General features: G+C 45.9%; 1 protein-coding gene across 1 annotated transcript in view; it reads left to right on the forward strand.

The window, feature by feature from the left end:
- The window catches only part of adck1 (aarF domain containing kinase 1), a 139015-nt gene extending 124269 nt beyond the window's left edge, over positions 1-14746 (forward strand). The window contains exons 10-11 of the mRNA XM_036542650.1: positions 7550-7743; positions 14421-14746. Coding sequence (XP_036398543.1) covers positions 7550-7743; positions 14421-14589 — 363 coding nt within the window. The 3' untranslated portion in view covers positions 14590-14746. The remainder of the gene's footprint in view (positions 1-7549; positions 7744-14420) is intronic.
- The last annotated feature ends 237 nt before the right edge of the window (positions 14747-14983 follow it).

The following is a 14983-nucleotide window of genomic DNA, read 5'->3' on the forward strand; positions in this document are numbered from 1 at the left end:
TCTAAACAACGCATTATGTAAGAACAGAAAAAGCTAATTATTCAGTAATGAATGTGTCCATTTTTCACAGCATGTTTTGGAATTTTACTGTTAATTGTGACAGTGCTGAATGTTATTCTGTTGGTATTCTAAGCATGGAGGAAAGGGGGTTGTTGGTATCTATACTGTCATGTAAATAGTCACAGCCAAATTACTTCTGAAAAGCATTTTAACTAAGCATTTTATCACTTCTCACAGTCAGCCAGAGTTCCTGAGTGTCAGTCCCAGGTTTGTGGCTCAGCTCAGAATGTGAAATATTTCACATTCACACACATATTCATGTTTATAGAACACCTCATAGCCAAGGCAAACCATTGCTTTGTTTTCCTCATAACCCAAGACCTGGCCAGCAACCCGGCGTGGCAGGGAGACCTGAAAGCCTTCACTGTGAATTATAGCAGAGATAGCAAGGAGGAACAATGGACTCCCTCTTCTATAATTGGGTTTGTGTTTGTCCCAGAGGAAAGATTATTTTAGGTCGTGTGCTGGAGTGTCCATGCTGATCAGTGCCATGTTTTTAACGGACCCCTGGAGGTGGCAGTGCAGGGAAAGGAGAGAGTTTGCTGAGAGACAGGCCCATACCTGACAATGAAAAAGACCAGCATGAGGAGGCCAATAAGCAACGCACCTGATGGACATGTTCGACACTGGTCTTGTGACTGGATCTTCCGCTGCACTAACTCACTGTGGCGAGAAGCTGCAGTCACAGTCTGACTGGACAGTTCTTGTTCTGTCTCCCTTCAAAATGCTGAAGCAAGAGCTTTTGCAGTTAGAGTACACGTTCAGCTAAAAATGAAGAACTTAAGCCTGGCTGTTTTCAGTTTCTCCTGTTTACTTGAGCGACGGCTGCAGAAAACTCTTGTGTTGGTAGAGCTTAATGTCAGAGGGCCAATCTGAAAATAGTCATTTTTTCCTCCGGGTTAATACAGGCTTGCGGTAAGCAGTTAAATCAATTTCTGATGTGTAAAGAATTAAGTAGTTGCTGCCCTAACCTCTGTTGTAAAAATAGCTCATGTACCCCCATTGCATCCTGTGCCCAAGAAAACAGCTGACATAATGCATTCAAAAAACAAAGCATTACAACAAAATTAAATGGCAAACAGCAGTTACTTACCAGAGCGACGTAAAGGGCTAAGCATGGTTTCATCACCATAATGAGATGGGGTAAAAGCTGCCTGAAGTTGCGCAAGGCAGGTGCACAGGAGTAGGAACAAGGCTAAATGTTGTAACATGAAAAAGCATTGATGTAATTAGGACATGATTTCCATGCTGTGAACACAGAACTGGAGATATTAAATGACACATTGAATTCATGTGTTTTTTCTCTAAATGTAATGTTTTTTTTCCCCATTTTAGTAGTGTTATGCCTCTAAGCAACAGATTTGATCAAATGTGTATTGCAGTTTAGTAGATATATTTCTGGGAGTAGTAGGATAGGGGGCATGTATTGATTGTTAGTAAGGTGAACTCCTTTGTGTTTCTCCTCTACCAGCCTGTCTGGGCCTGTGTCTTTTCCAGTTAAAGCTTTCTAGTTAAAGCTATATTTAAATAATTTCCTGACACAATGAAGGCATCCTCTCTGAAAAAATCATTTCATAATGTAATTCACTACTGGGGTTCTTCAGTTGCTGGTGCCACCGTTCAGAGGTGTTCTACCTGCAGTATCTGACCACCCCCCTTATAATGGGAAACATTATGATACAGTCATTGAACGTCTCAGTGCAGTGATTTAGGCCGTGTCTGGATGTGTTGAGAAAAGTATTTAGCCTTTGCAATCACACATTGCACCATGAAAAGTACTGGATGTGTCACGAGGAAACCTTATGCTTCTCTTAGTAGTGTCCTCACATACTTCTCTCCCTTCTAGTTAAAATATATCAGGATCCAAAAATAGTTGAGTAAAATATGTGTATGACGGGGAGGGGTGCGTTCGTGTCGTCAGGTGCCCCATCTGTTTTATTGATCGCGACAAAGCTATTTCCATTTTGAGCTCTCTTCAGCCCCCGCTGTTTACTAGACAGCCGTACATACATTCAGGCCCAACCAGCCCACAAATCAGCGCGCCGGTGTCAGGTGTGCAGCCAGCCGTGAGCCTGCTGTGCCAGGGTCTGACTTGCATCACCCAGACACCTCCCAGGAGTGCTGTATTACGATCCCGCCCAGTGTCCTTCACAGGAACTCTCGCACCCAGAATGCTGATAAATCCAAACTCGACCTATTTTTTACCCCCGTGATGCAGAAACAATAGGTACAATAAGGCCGACCCGCTGATAGGAATTATGTGTTTTTAGCGCGGCTCAAAATGCTTGCAGGGATGGAAACACGGCGAAGAGCACCGAGAACCTTCGTCTTTGAAGTCTCGCGTGTCGAAGTTGGGGGGGGAAAGCTGTCTGTTTCGTCAGCGCCCCTGTCCACAGATCCTGACGTTTCCATTCAGTCCTCTGGCACGAGGCAGAGTCTTCATCAGGCACGCAGGCGCGGGAGCGACAATCAATCTTAATGCTCTTGACTGCGTGTAATTCGACGGGGGTAAGGCTCCACTACCCACTTGCTTATGTGCGATATCATGCATCTCGTAAGCGGTCTGAGATCCCGGGAGACAGGCGCGCCGCGCTGTGATTGGCGAGCGCCGTGTCTCGTCCTCGCCGTTGGCGAGTGCGCCCCATGCTGAGCAAGGGGGACTGCGGAGTCTCCTTTCCCCTGCGGCGCTCCAAAAGAGGTCCTTCCTGGATGACCTCTAATTTGCGGCCCAACCGAAAGAGGAGGGGTGTCAGGTTTCCTCCGCCACCCAGCCAAGGTGTAGCGTTGGCCGCTGAATCACACACCTGGCGGGGTTCTCCCTTTAAATAAAATAAAATAGCCGGTTGCACGTTCGCGGAGGACAATAATTCCGCGCGGAGCGGGGGGATAATTTGCCGCCGCTCACCGCAGCGTCCTGAAGAGCACCCTGCCTTTGAAGTGGAACTGAACCTTGAAGTGGAGGTGGAACTTCAAAGAGAAAAGGGCCAACCGGATGAAGGCAGGCTGCCGAGGCGCGGAGCTGCTTTATGCAGAAACATAACAATGAAGAATCAAACTGGATGGCAATCGAAATGACCCGCGCCGATTCCCCTTATTTACGTGAATGAATTATCTCTGACATTCGGAGTGATTTATTCAAGAAAATGCAAATGCACATTTTTGTTTCTGACTTCCCACCAGAGAACTGAAATACACAACTAAACAAATAGTTACGGTGGCAGAGATCCGTATGCAAATCGGAGGAATTATGTTCAAGGTGCACATAATATTTCTTCCCCTGCAAACAGATTCCCCGTACACGGGATTGCGAGCTCGCTATTTATTTTTTGTAGACACTGAACTAACATTGTTATATAAATCTGCAGATGAAGAGATGCAGCACTGTACATCAGAGAACTCATAATCTCAGCGTGGTTCAGAGCGATGGAACAGGCCCATATCTCAAGCAAATGGCCTAGAGGAAAATCAGCAGAGCATTGCCAAGCAGATAACACATTAGTCCGGGCGGCACACTCATTTCTTAAAGAGAAAGCACAGGAATCGATAGGACAGCTGCTTTTGAATTTACTTTTTGGGTTGGGGTTGTATGGATTACAAGCACAAGGAAGTGTGAAAAGACTAGGAAGAGAGAACCTGGAGAAAGGTTAACCCACCATCGCATGATATGGAGTTTGTCACAGAAACACAGAATTTTAAGTTTTAATCAGAATTGTTCATTGTGTTTTAAAGCTGTGTGATGTTGTTATGTTCTTTTAGAGAAACCAAACAGTAGTCAGTAGATATTTACATTTAATATATTTAAACCACTGTATTTTAGTTAAAGCTAAAAGAAAGAAAATGTGAATATGTTCTTGATAATCCAGTTATGCTGTTTTGTCGTAGTTTCACTCTCTCTCTCCTGTGAGCTGCTGTCTGTGCGCCTGTTTCCCACAATTCCATTGATGCGTTTTACACGGCAGAGGTGGCGCTTGCCCCCCGTCACATTCCACACCTGCCTGCGCGGATGAGCAGCTCGCCGCCTGCTTGGAGCTCCGCGATCCTCGGAGATCTCCTGGCTCCGGCTTCTCGTGGGACAGATTAACCCCCCGAGCCGAAGGAGGCAGCGGACCCTTCCCAGCCAATCCTGGGACTGACGCCCAGACAAGTGCATTTCACGGGTCATTTCAAATCCTGCACGGAAAAAAAAGAATAAGAAAGGGAAGAATGTAATCCCAATAAAAAGGCATCTGCACTCTACATCGGTCGTAGTCGCAGGCAGTAAATGCAGGTAATTGCTGCAGCCCCGTGTGGAAGCCAGCGGGCCGGTTTTTAGTGGCCGCTCTTTTGTGGAACACTCTCGGCTGCTCTGTTGTTATTCCACAATGAGAGTGTTTCAGCTGCAGTTTCATTACGCATAATGTGTTTGCTCTGAAATCTGATAACAGGAAGCTTGATCCTGGAAACTGTTTAGAAATAATTTTCTTCTGAAAATCTCCCTTTAAACCTTGATCCTAAATTTGACACTATTTCTCTCTCTGGCTGATTACATCCCTTTTCTTCTGATGTATCACCCTCAGCATAGCTAAGAATTCAGTCATTTTAGTCCTTTGCATATCTATGAGTTGTGTTTAAGAAAATCCCACAATTCTCTCTTGTAAAGTCCCTCTGTACCTGTAGGGAAAAAAGAAGAATAAAATCAAGGCAACTGTAAGTAGCCCCCCTCTCTCCTCCCCTCCCCCCTTCCTCCAGTGAGAATGTCACAGTACAACCTCCCAGCTTTCCAGGCAGCATCAAGCTCACACTCCACTGCCTCTTTCCACAGATGCCAAGATAGTGCCCATGGCACCGTGGTTATCAGTAGAAAGCACTATTAGTTAATGCAGTCCCTCTTTCCGTCCTCTTGTGAGTCTTTTTTTAACAGTATTCCCTTCCTGGAAGCCCCCCCCCGGGAAATATTCACTGCAGTTCCCACCCCACCTCATGTCATGTCAAACCACTGCCTGCACACACACGTACACATGCACGCACACATATACACACATACAAGCACACATACACACAGACACACACACATACACACAGACACACACGCACACACACATACACACAGACACACACACACACACTCACACACTCACACACACACACACACACACACACACACACACACACACACACCCCCCGCACCCATGCTGGTCACGGGATGTCACCATGCTCTGCCAGCCTCCATGTCTGCGGGTGCAGGCGTTGCATGCCAGCGCCCATAACTGTAGCTGTGGGGCGAAAGGGGTGTCAGCGTGACAGTCCCCTCACTACCCTCCCCGTCCCGCATGTGAGTCAGCATGAGAGGCCGCCTGGATCGGGGCCGAACCCACCTGTCAGGCCTGCCGGGCATCTGCCACCAGCCGCCAGCTGGAACCTCTCAGAAGAGCAGAAAAAAAAATGTAGTCATTTACTTACTAGCCTTGATCTGACTTAAGCAAACGTGCTTTATAGCTGTCAGCGGTACGATATGTTCTTCTTAAAATATCATCAGGACACATTTGCACGTGAGCAGAATTACTGATTAAATATGTGCTTTATATGGAATTGAGGACAAAGCTCAGTCAATATTGATGCTGAAGTACAGAAAACTGCCAGTGTTCAGGGATATAAGAATGGTTGAGCTCCAGTCTTTCTGCAATAATGGACTGAGTCTGGGACAAGAACTCTTGCTCTGTCACCTCCTCTCTAACATTACATTATTTATTTGCCTAGCAGACACCCAAATCCAGGGAGAGATGCTCTGCTTACAATTTCGTACATTTTCTCTAACAATCCCTCCATCAGCTGGATTTCTACTGGATTTATGGCAATTCGAGTAAAGCTCAAGAGTGCAGCAGTCTGATACTCGAAGCTGTAGTCTTCATGGCCAGAGTCTGGCATTCTTTAACTGCTACAGCAGGCAATGCCCACATGGGCACGTGAACCCTGGTCGTCTCTCTGACAGGGTCTGCATTCACAGACAAATCCCAGCAGCCACCAGGATCCCGCTGACTTATCTGCGCATGGAGGGCTTTTTCTTTCTCCGTGGAAAGTTTAACACGCCGCTGAGTGTTAGCGAACGGTGTCTTAACCCTGACTAAGATCTTCGCCATCATCACCAGTGGGTGGACCCAAAAATGGTGTCATCTGCCCCCACAGTAGCAAAACAGCTCAGAAAGTGTGGATGTAGTAAGCCAAGGAGAAGCATGGGTTGAACTTGCATGCCAGGTTGCTTGTATAATATGGAGACAGATTAAAAAGAAAAAGGGTTTGTTAATACTGGTTGATATCGTGTGCCTTTTGCAGCCAGCCACTAAATCAACTGTCCAAGTCGTTTCTCAGCGCAAGGGCAGCGGTGAGAAATACAGGCTTGATTGCTTTCAGAACATTTGCTTGTGGTCCCTAGCCTTGGGGCTTTCGTCGCTCAAGTGACAAAGCCAAACAGCTAATCTTCCCACTGGCAGCTCTAAGCTCTCAGTTTCTCAGTTGTCTGTTAAATAAGCTACTCGGATTTTTTCTCTCTCTCCTTTTTTTTTTTTAAATCCTGGAGTGTGGACATTAGTGAAGAAACTGTGACAGTGGAAATAAATGAGAAAATGGATGTCTGAAGAGGGATGGCTGGTATTGTATGACTGGTAAAATGCTGTTACTCGAAGAAAAGGGAACACTAACTCACGCTGTTGACAGGCGCTTGACAGGACAGGCATATATTTCTACGTGTCTTAAATGCAGTGTGACAGAAAGGGCCCAGCCGGGAGAATTATGCCGTCGCCCACGTCTGAGAGCTGGGGATGCTGGGAAATGTAATTCAATGGAGAAGAGAAGCTGCGTTTGCGCAGACCCAAATCCCCTTTTTAAAAAAAAAAAAACACCCTCATACCTAACCGCTCAGGTTTTTTGTTACATAAGTAAGCATAAATTTCTGCTGCTGCTGTTACGAATGTTTCACACTTTCGGCGGATGCACAGAAATGCAGGGGTGCTTGTAGCACGTGTTGGCACCGGGGAGCTCACATGGAGTGACTGGCTCTCAGTGAGCTGACGTGTAAAGAAAGTGGGAAGACTGAGACTAAATCACACTCACCGCTAGTCACAGTCACTGTGCCTTAGAGGAAGTGGACCGGAGTGACGGTGACCAAACGAGTGGGAATATCTTGCTCAGTGACGTGATTCAGGGGGGCAAGACACTACTCTGTACTTGATTCAGTGAAACCCCCGTGTACCAGCTGGATGTCATTTTGTTAAACCTTTTTCTATTTTATTTTATTTCAACAAGCTACCAATGAAAGGACATGATTCTAAATCCATTTTTCATTAGGTATGGAATCTTTATTTTGCATTGCTGTGTCATGAAAGAGCACTTATGTGCATTAGTGCTTCCATTACTGTGTTCCTGTGCATGTGCCTGTGTGTGTGCATGCGTGTGGGAGAGCGCTGTGACAAAAGCAAGGCTTTCACATGCCTTTCCTGATGTGATTCGCCCGCAGGACGTGGAGATCCGGACCAACGCCGCCCTCTATCTACCTCAGATCAGCGACCTGCTGAACAAGATTCCCCGGCAGATGCTTCTCCTCCTGAAGACCAACGACCTCCTGCGGGGCATCGAGGCGACGCTGCAGACCCGGGCGAGCGCCAGCTCCTTCATCAACATGTCCCGCTGCTGCATCCGCGCGGTGGCCACGTAAGCAGTCCAGCCCTCGCGTCACTGAGGGCTTTTAGGCCATTCATGCTTTTAGGTTCACGCTGTTACATTACATTACATTACATTACTGTCATTTAGCAGACGCTCTTATCCACAGCGACTTACATACAGTAGGTTACGATTTTAGCCATGGGAACATTCTGCAGTTACCGTTCGCGTCTCTTTCAGCAAGGCCAGGATCAACACTAAAGACCATCTATTGTTAATATCAGAGAGGTTTCTGCACTGTAAGCTCACATTACATTACATTATTGTCATTTAGCAGATGCTCTTATCCACATCAACCTACATAGGCTACAGTTTTTATCCATTTATACAGATGGATATTTACTGAGGCAGCTATGGGTTAAGTACCTTGCCCAAGGGTACAACAGTAATGCCCTAGCAGGGAATCGAACCGGTAACCTTTTGGTTACGAGCTCTACTCCTTACCATTATACCACACTGCTGTCCCCTACACCACACTACTGTTGAAATACAATCCCAGGGTGTTCCCAATCAGTCGTATTAGAGTTTTGGGCTTGCGTGGGGCCCAGGGCCGTCTGATTGTTTGTTTTCCTAAGACACAGCATCACGTTTCCCCTCCGATTAGAGTAAACTCTCCCTTAGCCTTTCTATTCATTCATCTCAGGGGCTTCAGGTGGATTTGCTCAGTAGTTATTGGTGCTTCATTTACTTAAAAATAACACACAGACGAAAATATAATTATAATCACAATGACAAGCTCATCTAAGGCCGGTATGATCAATTCGATTCAAAACACGTGATTCACCCAGCTCCTCAATACCAGGTTCTGCTTACATACCACCTCTTTGCTGCTCTCAAGCTCAAGAATCAAAGAAGAGGAACAAGCAAGAAAGAAGCCGCCAGCCATTAAATCTGCCAATTCTAGGATTATCTACTCAGTTTCTTCTTTGACCGACATGCATGTTAATCTCTAGCCAGAGTGCTATTCCTTGGTGTCTGTTCCCTCTGCTCAGACCTACTTTAGCCCTTTCAAATCTGTGCTAACAGTCCCCGTAGGTTAGATCTCATGATCTGAACATGAAATCCATCCATTGTGGAAGCCCACTCAGGGACTAGTCTATGTTTGCGCACCAAAATGGCTAATGATTCTCCCATACATACGTGATTTTCATGGGGTGATAAGACTGATATTGACAATTATTCCCACGATGGAGAAATATCTACATTTACATCTATTTATATCTGTTCACAGCTCTGTCCGCTTCCCTGCCCTTGTGTGTAATTGAGTGAATGAATTCCATGATTATATTGTACTTTCAGTGGCAGTCAGCACTGATCATATTGATTCATTCGTACCATTTTAATGAAGTACTCTATGATTGTCTCAGAAAAATCATTACAAGCCAAACGAGTGGGTGCATGCGTGTGTGTGTGTGTGTGTTTGTTTGTGTGTTTATGTGTGTGTGTGTGTGTGAGCTTAGCGTCATGGTGGTTGGAGGGTGCCTCTGCTTGTAAAGGGTGTTGGCGCCCAGCTGAAAGTAGAAGCATCGAGACATGAAACCCAATGTCGTCCGCATCAGCGCTTCTTTATTACACCCAATGGCGGCCAAGCGCGGAATGCAGATGAAAAAGCCATCACCGAGCAGAGGGCTGGAGAGCGCCGAAGTTTGCACACTGCTTGGAATGGCGTTCTGGGCTGTGGAGAGCCGGAGCTGGAGCTCACTTCCCTTTTCTGCTGTGCTCTGCGCTCCTGGGCCCCGGGTTTGACATCTTTCCATATGGTTTTTATTTGATCCGTGTGAACATTTTTCAGAACTGGTGTAGTCCACACTTCTGCGAGCGGGCTTAATCTGAGATCTCCTGAAAGTGATTCATTCAATTCTGGTCTCGAAAATGACACAGAGCCCTTCTCTCGGACCAAGCCGTCAACACCCTCCATGCCCCCTCTGCGGAAAATGGCTCTATAAATGTTTTTCTCTCTCTCTCTCTCTCTCTCTCTCTCTCTCCCTCTCTGTTTCTCTCTCTCTCTCTCTTTCTGTGTGTGCTGATGCTTTTTACCAGAAACACCTACACACAACTGATCTTTTAAGTGAGCATTTTAATGTTTTTTTTTTTTTTTTCTACTCCTGTAATTTCAAAATATTGAATAGCGGTAAATCTCTTGATAGTTTTCTCACTCTCCCTCCCTCTCGAGAAGGGCCTTTTAAGTGCACCGGTTTAGTCCTCACCTCTCACTTATCAGGCCGCAGTTTGATGCTTAAAAAGGCCTTTTTCAGCATAATGGCTTTTTTTTCACAGGGCCCTCAGCACTGCAGACAGGCCCAGCTTAAGCCAGTCCCACATGATGAGGTTACAGCCTGCTTTCTGTGTGTTACCAGCAGCGAGTAAGATGAGAAGCATCACTTCACGAGGCAGGGGGACCAGGGTAATGTTTACCCTATCCTCACTGTGCTCTTGTTGTGTAATTCAGCACAGGGCACATGCATTATCAGAGGAACAGCAAGACACCTCTTTGTCAGCTTGTATTCCTGCTCTTGGCTGATCCACACTTCTGCTACCCTGTCCACTAGACTCCGGTAGTGATGAGGTACACTGGAAGATGCTTATCGTGATGTGTGGACTCTCACTTTTACCCCTGTAGGCGCATGGCTTTTTTCAACTATGGATATATTGATTGTATTTTTAGAGCCATAGTGAAGCTAGGATTCTGTCTGTGTGTGTGTGTGATGAGCGGATGTGCAAACTTAAAGTGGGTATCTAATTGCTCTGTCTCATGCCCTGTCTTCCAAAATTTGAGTGATGAATTGAAACAAGAGTTATAATTTTTCATTCCCTCTAAACTTTTTTCATTATCCAAGTGTCCACAGAGCTCACAATTATGTGTGGAAAAACAAGTGAATGCAGTACATTCATTTAGGATAAAGTGCATCGTGCTTTCATTCAATAGAGGCCTCACTGTCTCCAGCAGAAAGCCAAAGCTTTGTCTTGTGCCAGATCCAGTGTCTTGACATTGGTCAGACCTGGGCCTTTTTTTTCCACTGCCTCCAACCCTCACTGCAAAAGTACTTCAGAGACTGTATTTATAAGCCAGCATTGACAGTGATGGGGAATCGCATGGCAACAGAATGCAAAAGTAGATCTTTCTGCATAACAAATAGCTCTCTGGGCCTCTGTAACACAGCGCTCTCCAAGCCTCTCCAAGCCCTCCTGAAAGTGATGTGAGGGTGAGAGAGAGAGAGAGAGAGAGAGCTCAGGCTCTGAACGTGGACAGTGCAAACGCCGGCGCCTTGGGAGGAGGCTGCACCGAGATCCGCGTGCTAGGCGAACAGACGCAAATGTCACAGAGAGTTACGGGGCAGAATTACGCTAATGGGAGACATGCTAATGGAGTAGCGGTGTAGTACTGCCGACTCCTGGGAATCCGTGGGAAGCGGGGTGAGGAGAGCCGGGTCCTGCCCGGCAGCGTAGGGAGGTTTCCGCAGCTCAGCGTCAGGCTCGGCGAGACACACACATGCACAGAGCAGCTCCTCAGCGCAGGCGCGGATATTGGATGAGTTATGTTCCTCATTAACCCTGTGCTGCAGTTTGAAGAACTTGATCAAACATGGAGAGTGGCAGTGTTGCATAGTGGTAAGGAATGGGGCTCGTAACCGAAAGGTTGCCGGTTTGATTCTCCGCTGGGGCACTGCTGCTGTACCCTTAGGCAAGGTACTTAATCTGCAATTCCCTCAGTAAATATCCAGCTGTATAAATGGATAACATGTAAAAATTGTAATCTATGTCAGTCACTCTAGTCAAGAGTGTCTGCTTAATGCCAATAATGTAAATGTAAGGAGAATTTACAGTGAAGAAACCTCTCTGGCCAGTGATATTAACAGTTGATGGTCCTCAGTGTTGATTTCTGTCCTTTTTGAGGGAGAGATGTGAATGGTAACTACAGAATGTTCCCAGTCTGATACTGCCTTCACTGCGTGATGATCCCGTGTTTTACGGGTGCTGGTGATGGGTGCTCAATCCAGAGATCCATTGTCGAGTGCTCCTCCACCAATCTGCCTAAAATCTACCTCCCAGTGCCAGTCCATCATCTCAGCATCGGGCCCACGGGGCATTTCTCCCTGTCAGTTGTCTGGTCCTGCTGAGTTTCAGTTGGCTCTACCAGTCATGGTCCGCGAGAAGGACGTTTTCTCCCATGCCTTTTCCATTTCGAATTTCAAAGCGGTATCTGTTGGCTTTAAATTGAGCTAACTGAACGGTTTAAACATCCCAGAAACGCCTATCAGAAGACCCTCTGCTGCAGTGTACCTTTTCAAGCTTCCCTTTAAGTTAAGCACAGCCCTGCAAAGTCGGTTTTCCACACTCTGTGAAGGACAGGAGCGGCAGGCTCCTCTAGTCAGACAGTCACCAGATTTTTCCCATTTATTTACTGCAGTGTTAAATTTTGTTGATATTGCTGTGTGATTTTTTTTTTCATCTCAGAGGGCATGTCTTTAGCATCGATTCAGTAAAGTATTTGCAAATTTTCCTCCTCACAGGGATTTGTAGAATGTACCCTGCAAGGGTCTCATGTGCATCTGAATCTGTCAATCAATCTGTCTGTCAAAATGTGTCAAACTTTATTTGATTGACACCCGCCCCAATGGTATTGTCACAGAGCGCTTTGCAAAACACAGCAGCGAAATGATCACAAGAAATGACACACAACTATAATTACCTCATTATGAGGTCAAACAGACGGACATGTGTCATGCTTGTTTTGCAGCAGAGAAGAGTGCTTTAAGATCTCAGGTACTGCTCTGTCTAATGCAAGGGCTAACATCCAGAAGCCAAAAAGCACTTAAAGGGAGAGTGAATGATGTGACCCATCCTCCCCAAGCCCTGGCCAGCCTGCAGATAGTGAAAGTAGTGAGAGTGTTTCATTCTGCCGACAGTGGGTGATGTAACTGGACAGGGGGGTTCCTGCTGACAGACAGAGGGTGAGCGGAGTGCACACCCGGCTCTCTCTCTCCCCCGCGCCTGCCGGGATCATTCACTCGTCGTCGAAACGTTGCATCTGCGCTTCCCTCCCTCCCCGCGGGCCGCATCCCTTCATCCTGGCTGGAGTCCGACGTGACGCTGCCAAGCGCTGGCGGGGGCTTGATTTGCCCCCCCCACCCAGTCTCCGGAACCAATGCCTTCCCGAGGACCAATTTTCTCCACAGTTCACAACGGCGGCCGGTTACTCGTTCGACTCTCCCCAGGGGTACTGCTGCTGTAGGTTTGGGCAAGGTACTTACCCAACAGAACTGCCCCTGCAAATGTCCAGCTGTATAAATGGATAACGTAAAATTGTTACCTATGTAAGTCGGTCTGGATAAGAGCATCTGCTAACTGACAATAAAGTAATGTAATGTAATGATTAGCTAATTGGGTTCTGTAACAGTGGCAGCAGCAGAGGTAGTGAAATTGTTTTGTCTGTCATTATAGCCAACATTGATATTGCCTTTTGTGGAGTAAACTAGAGAGAGGTTGTAATGTTTTCAGCTCAAGCTATGAAGATGATCTGAGTGAAGTGAGGCTTTACTGCTTGAAGCATCAGTCCACTGAGATCAAAAACATTTGTGTCGGGCATGATCATAATCAGAGTTATTTTCTCACTCGCTGTATCATCGGGCTACATCTGCTGTGTAAAAACATGCGTTGTTGTGCTCCAGCCTCCACCTCCTAAAGCTTGGCCATCTTGGTCCACTAAAATATCCTGAAAGTTTAATGACATTTAAGAAGACACAGCATGCCGAGCTTTCGGGTCTGAAACAGCGATGGCCTCATGCTATCTCCGGGGTTCTACTGTACCCACGTCTTTTAAGTGGGAAGCCTCTCCTAATTTTTTTTCTCCGAAAGACATTCATAGTCACATTTACATAATCTCATCATTTCTACAGGCAGAGATCTTTTTTGAATAAAAAAAAAAAATTGCAGAGATAAACACGATTTTGCATACCGCACGGTAGTTCAAAGCCATGCAGAAAGCCACCTCGCAACGCATTATAGAGCGTTTCAGTTTTCCCCGGCAACCAGCCCCCCAGCCAGCGTGGATGCATTGAGTAGTCACACTCATTTACTCCACATGGTTTACTCTGTGCTGAAGGTGAATTTTGAAGGCTCTTTTTGTTGAATGACTAAGAACCCCCAAACTTTTATCACAGCGTATCTTAGATGAAGATCTGAAATAAGGTCAGAAATACCTTTACAGCTCATTCCAGCAAACAGGATGTAAATGACCTACAATTAATGATTTTTTTTTCTATTTTTCATATAATTAATGCAGTGTAAAATAACCAAAAAATATTTTTCTACACCAACCAGTCTGGTGTTTTACAGAAACACAGATAACAAAAAGCATATAAATACAACTCTGTGTAAGAGTAATAGGCAGTGTAGCATAGTGGTAAGGAGCAAGGCTTGTAACCAAAATGTTGCCGGTTTGACTCCCTGCTGGGGCGCTGCTGTACCCACAATTGCCTCAGTAAATATCTAGCTGTATAAATGGATGACATGTAAAAACTGCAACATATGTAAGTTGCTCTGGATAAGAGCATCTGCTAAATGACAATAATGTAATGTAATGTTAGAGGTCGAGAGGGCACCCAACTCCTGACAAGTAAGCATTGTAGGCTCCCTCCTCTGCTTGACTTGTTTGCATTTTCTCACAGGTACAAGAGGAGTAAGGCCCGCTCGCGGACCAGGAGGATGCAGATCGCCCTGTCGGAGGCCGTCACCCTGTGGCAAATCAACATGTACGAACTCTTTCTGTGGCTCAAGGGCACCACGCTGGGCAGCTTGGTCACCTGGCTGTTGAGCTATTTCCACTACACACACTGACCTCAGCTACATCTCTGTCTGTTTACTGTAGCCAAAACCAGCACTGAATCTCTTGTAGAATGGACTAGATTCTGACTGGACTCAGATCACTTGACATTGCCATGAAGACGGTTACGCCAATGGATTCCAGTGTTCAACATTACTTGAAATATGTACGAGGAGGACATTACAGTGGAGAGACAGAACAATCTTTGTTTGACATTTTGAAATGTTTGTAAGAAGGTACTGGTAAGTGTGGATTATACTCAAGATACTGATGAAGTAGAGAAACTATGCAAAGATGTTATCTCAGCAGTCATGCTTTTATGTTTTGCTAGAAGATTTTTGCATCACAGAGCCAAATGGTCTTTGAAAGCTATTTACATCCAAAGCATGACCACTCTGTCCAGTACTA

This window comes from Megalops cyprinoides, chromosome 12, assembly GCF_013368585.1.
Source record: "Megalops cyprinoides isolate fMegCyp1 chromosome 12, fMegCyp1.pri, whole genome shotgun sequence".
In the NCBI taxonomy this organism is placed as follows: domain Eukaryota; kingdom Metazoa; phylum Chordata; class Actinopteri; order Elopiformes; family Megalopidae; genus Megalops; species Megalops cyprinoides.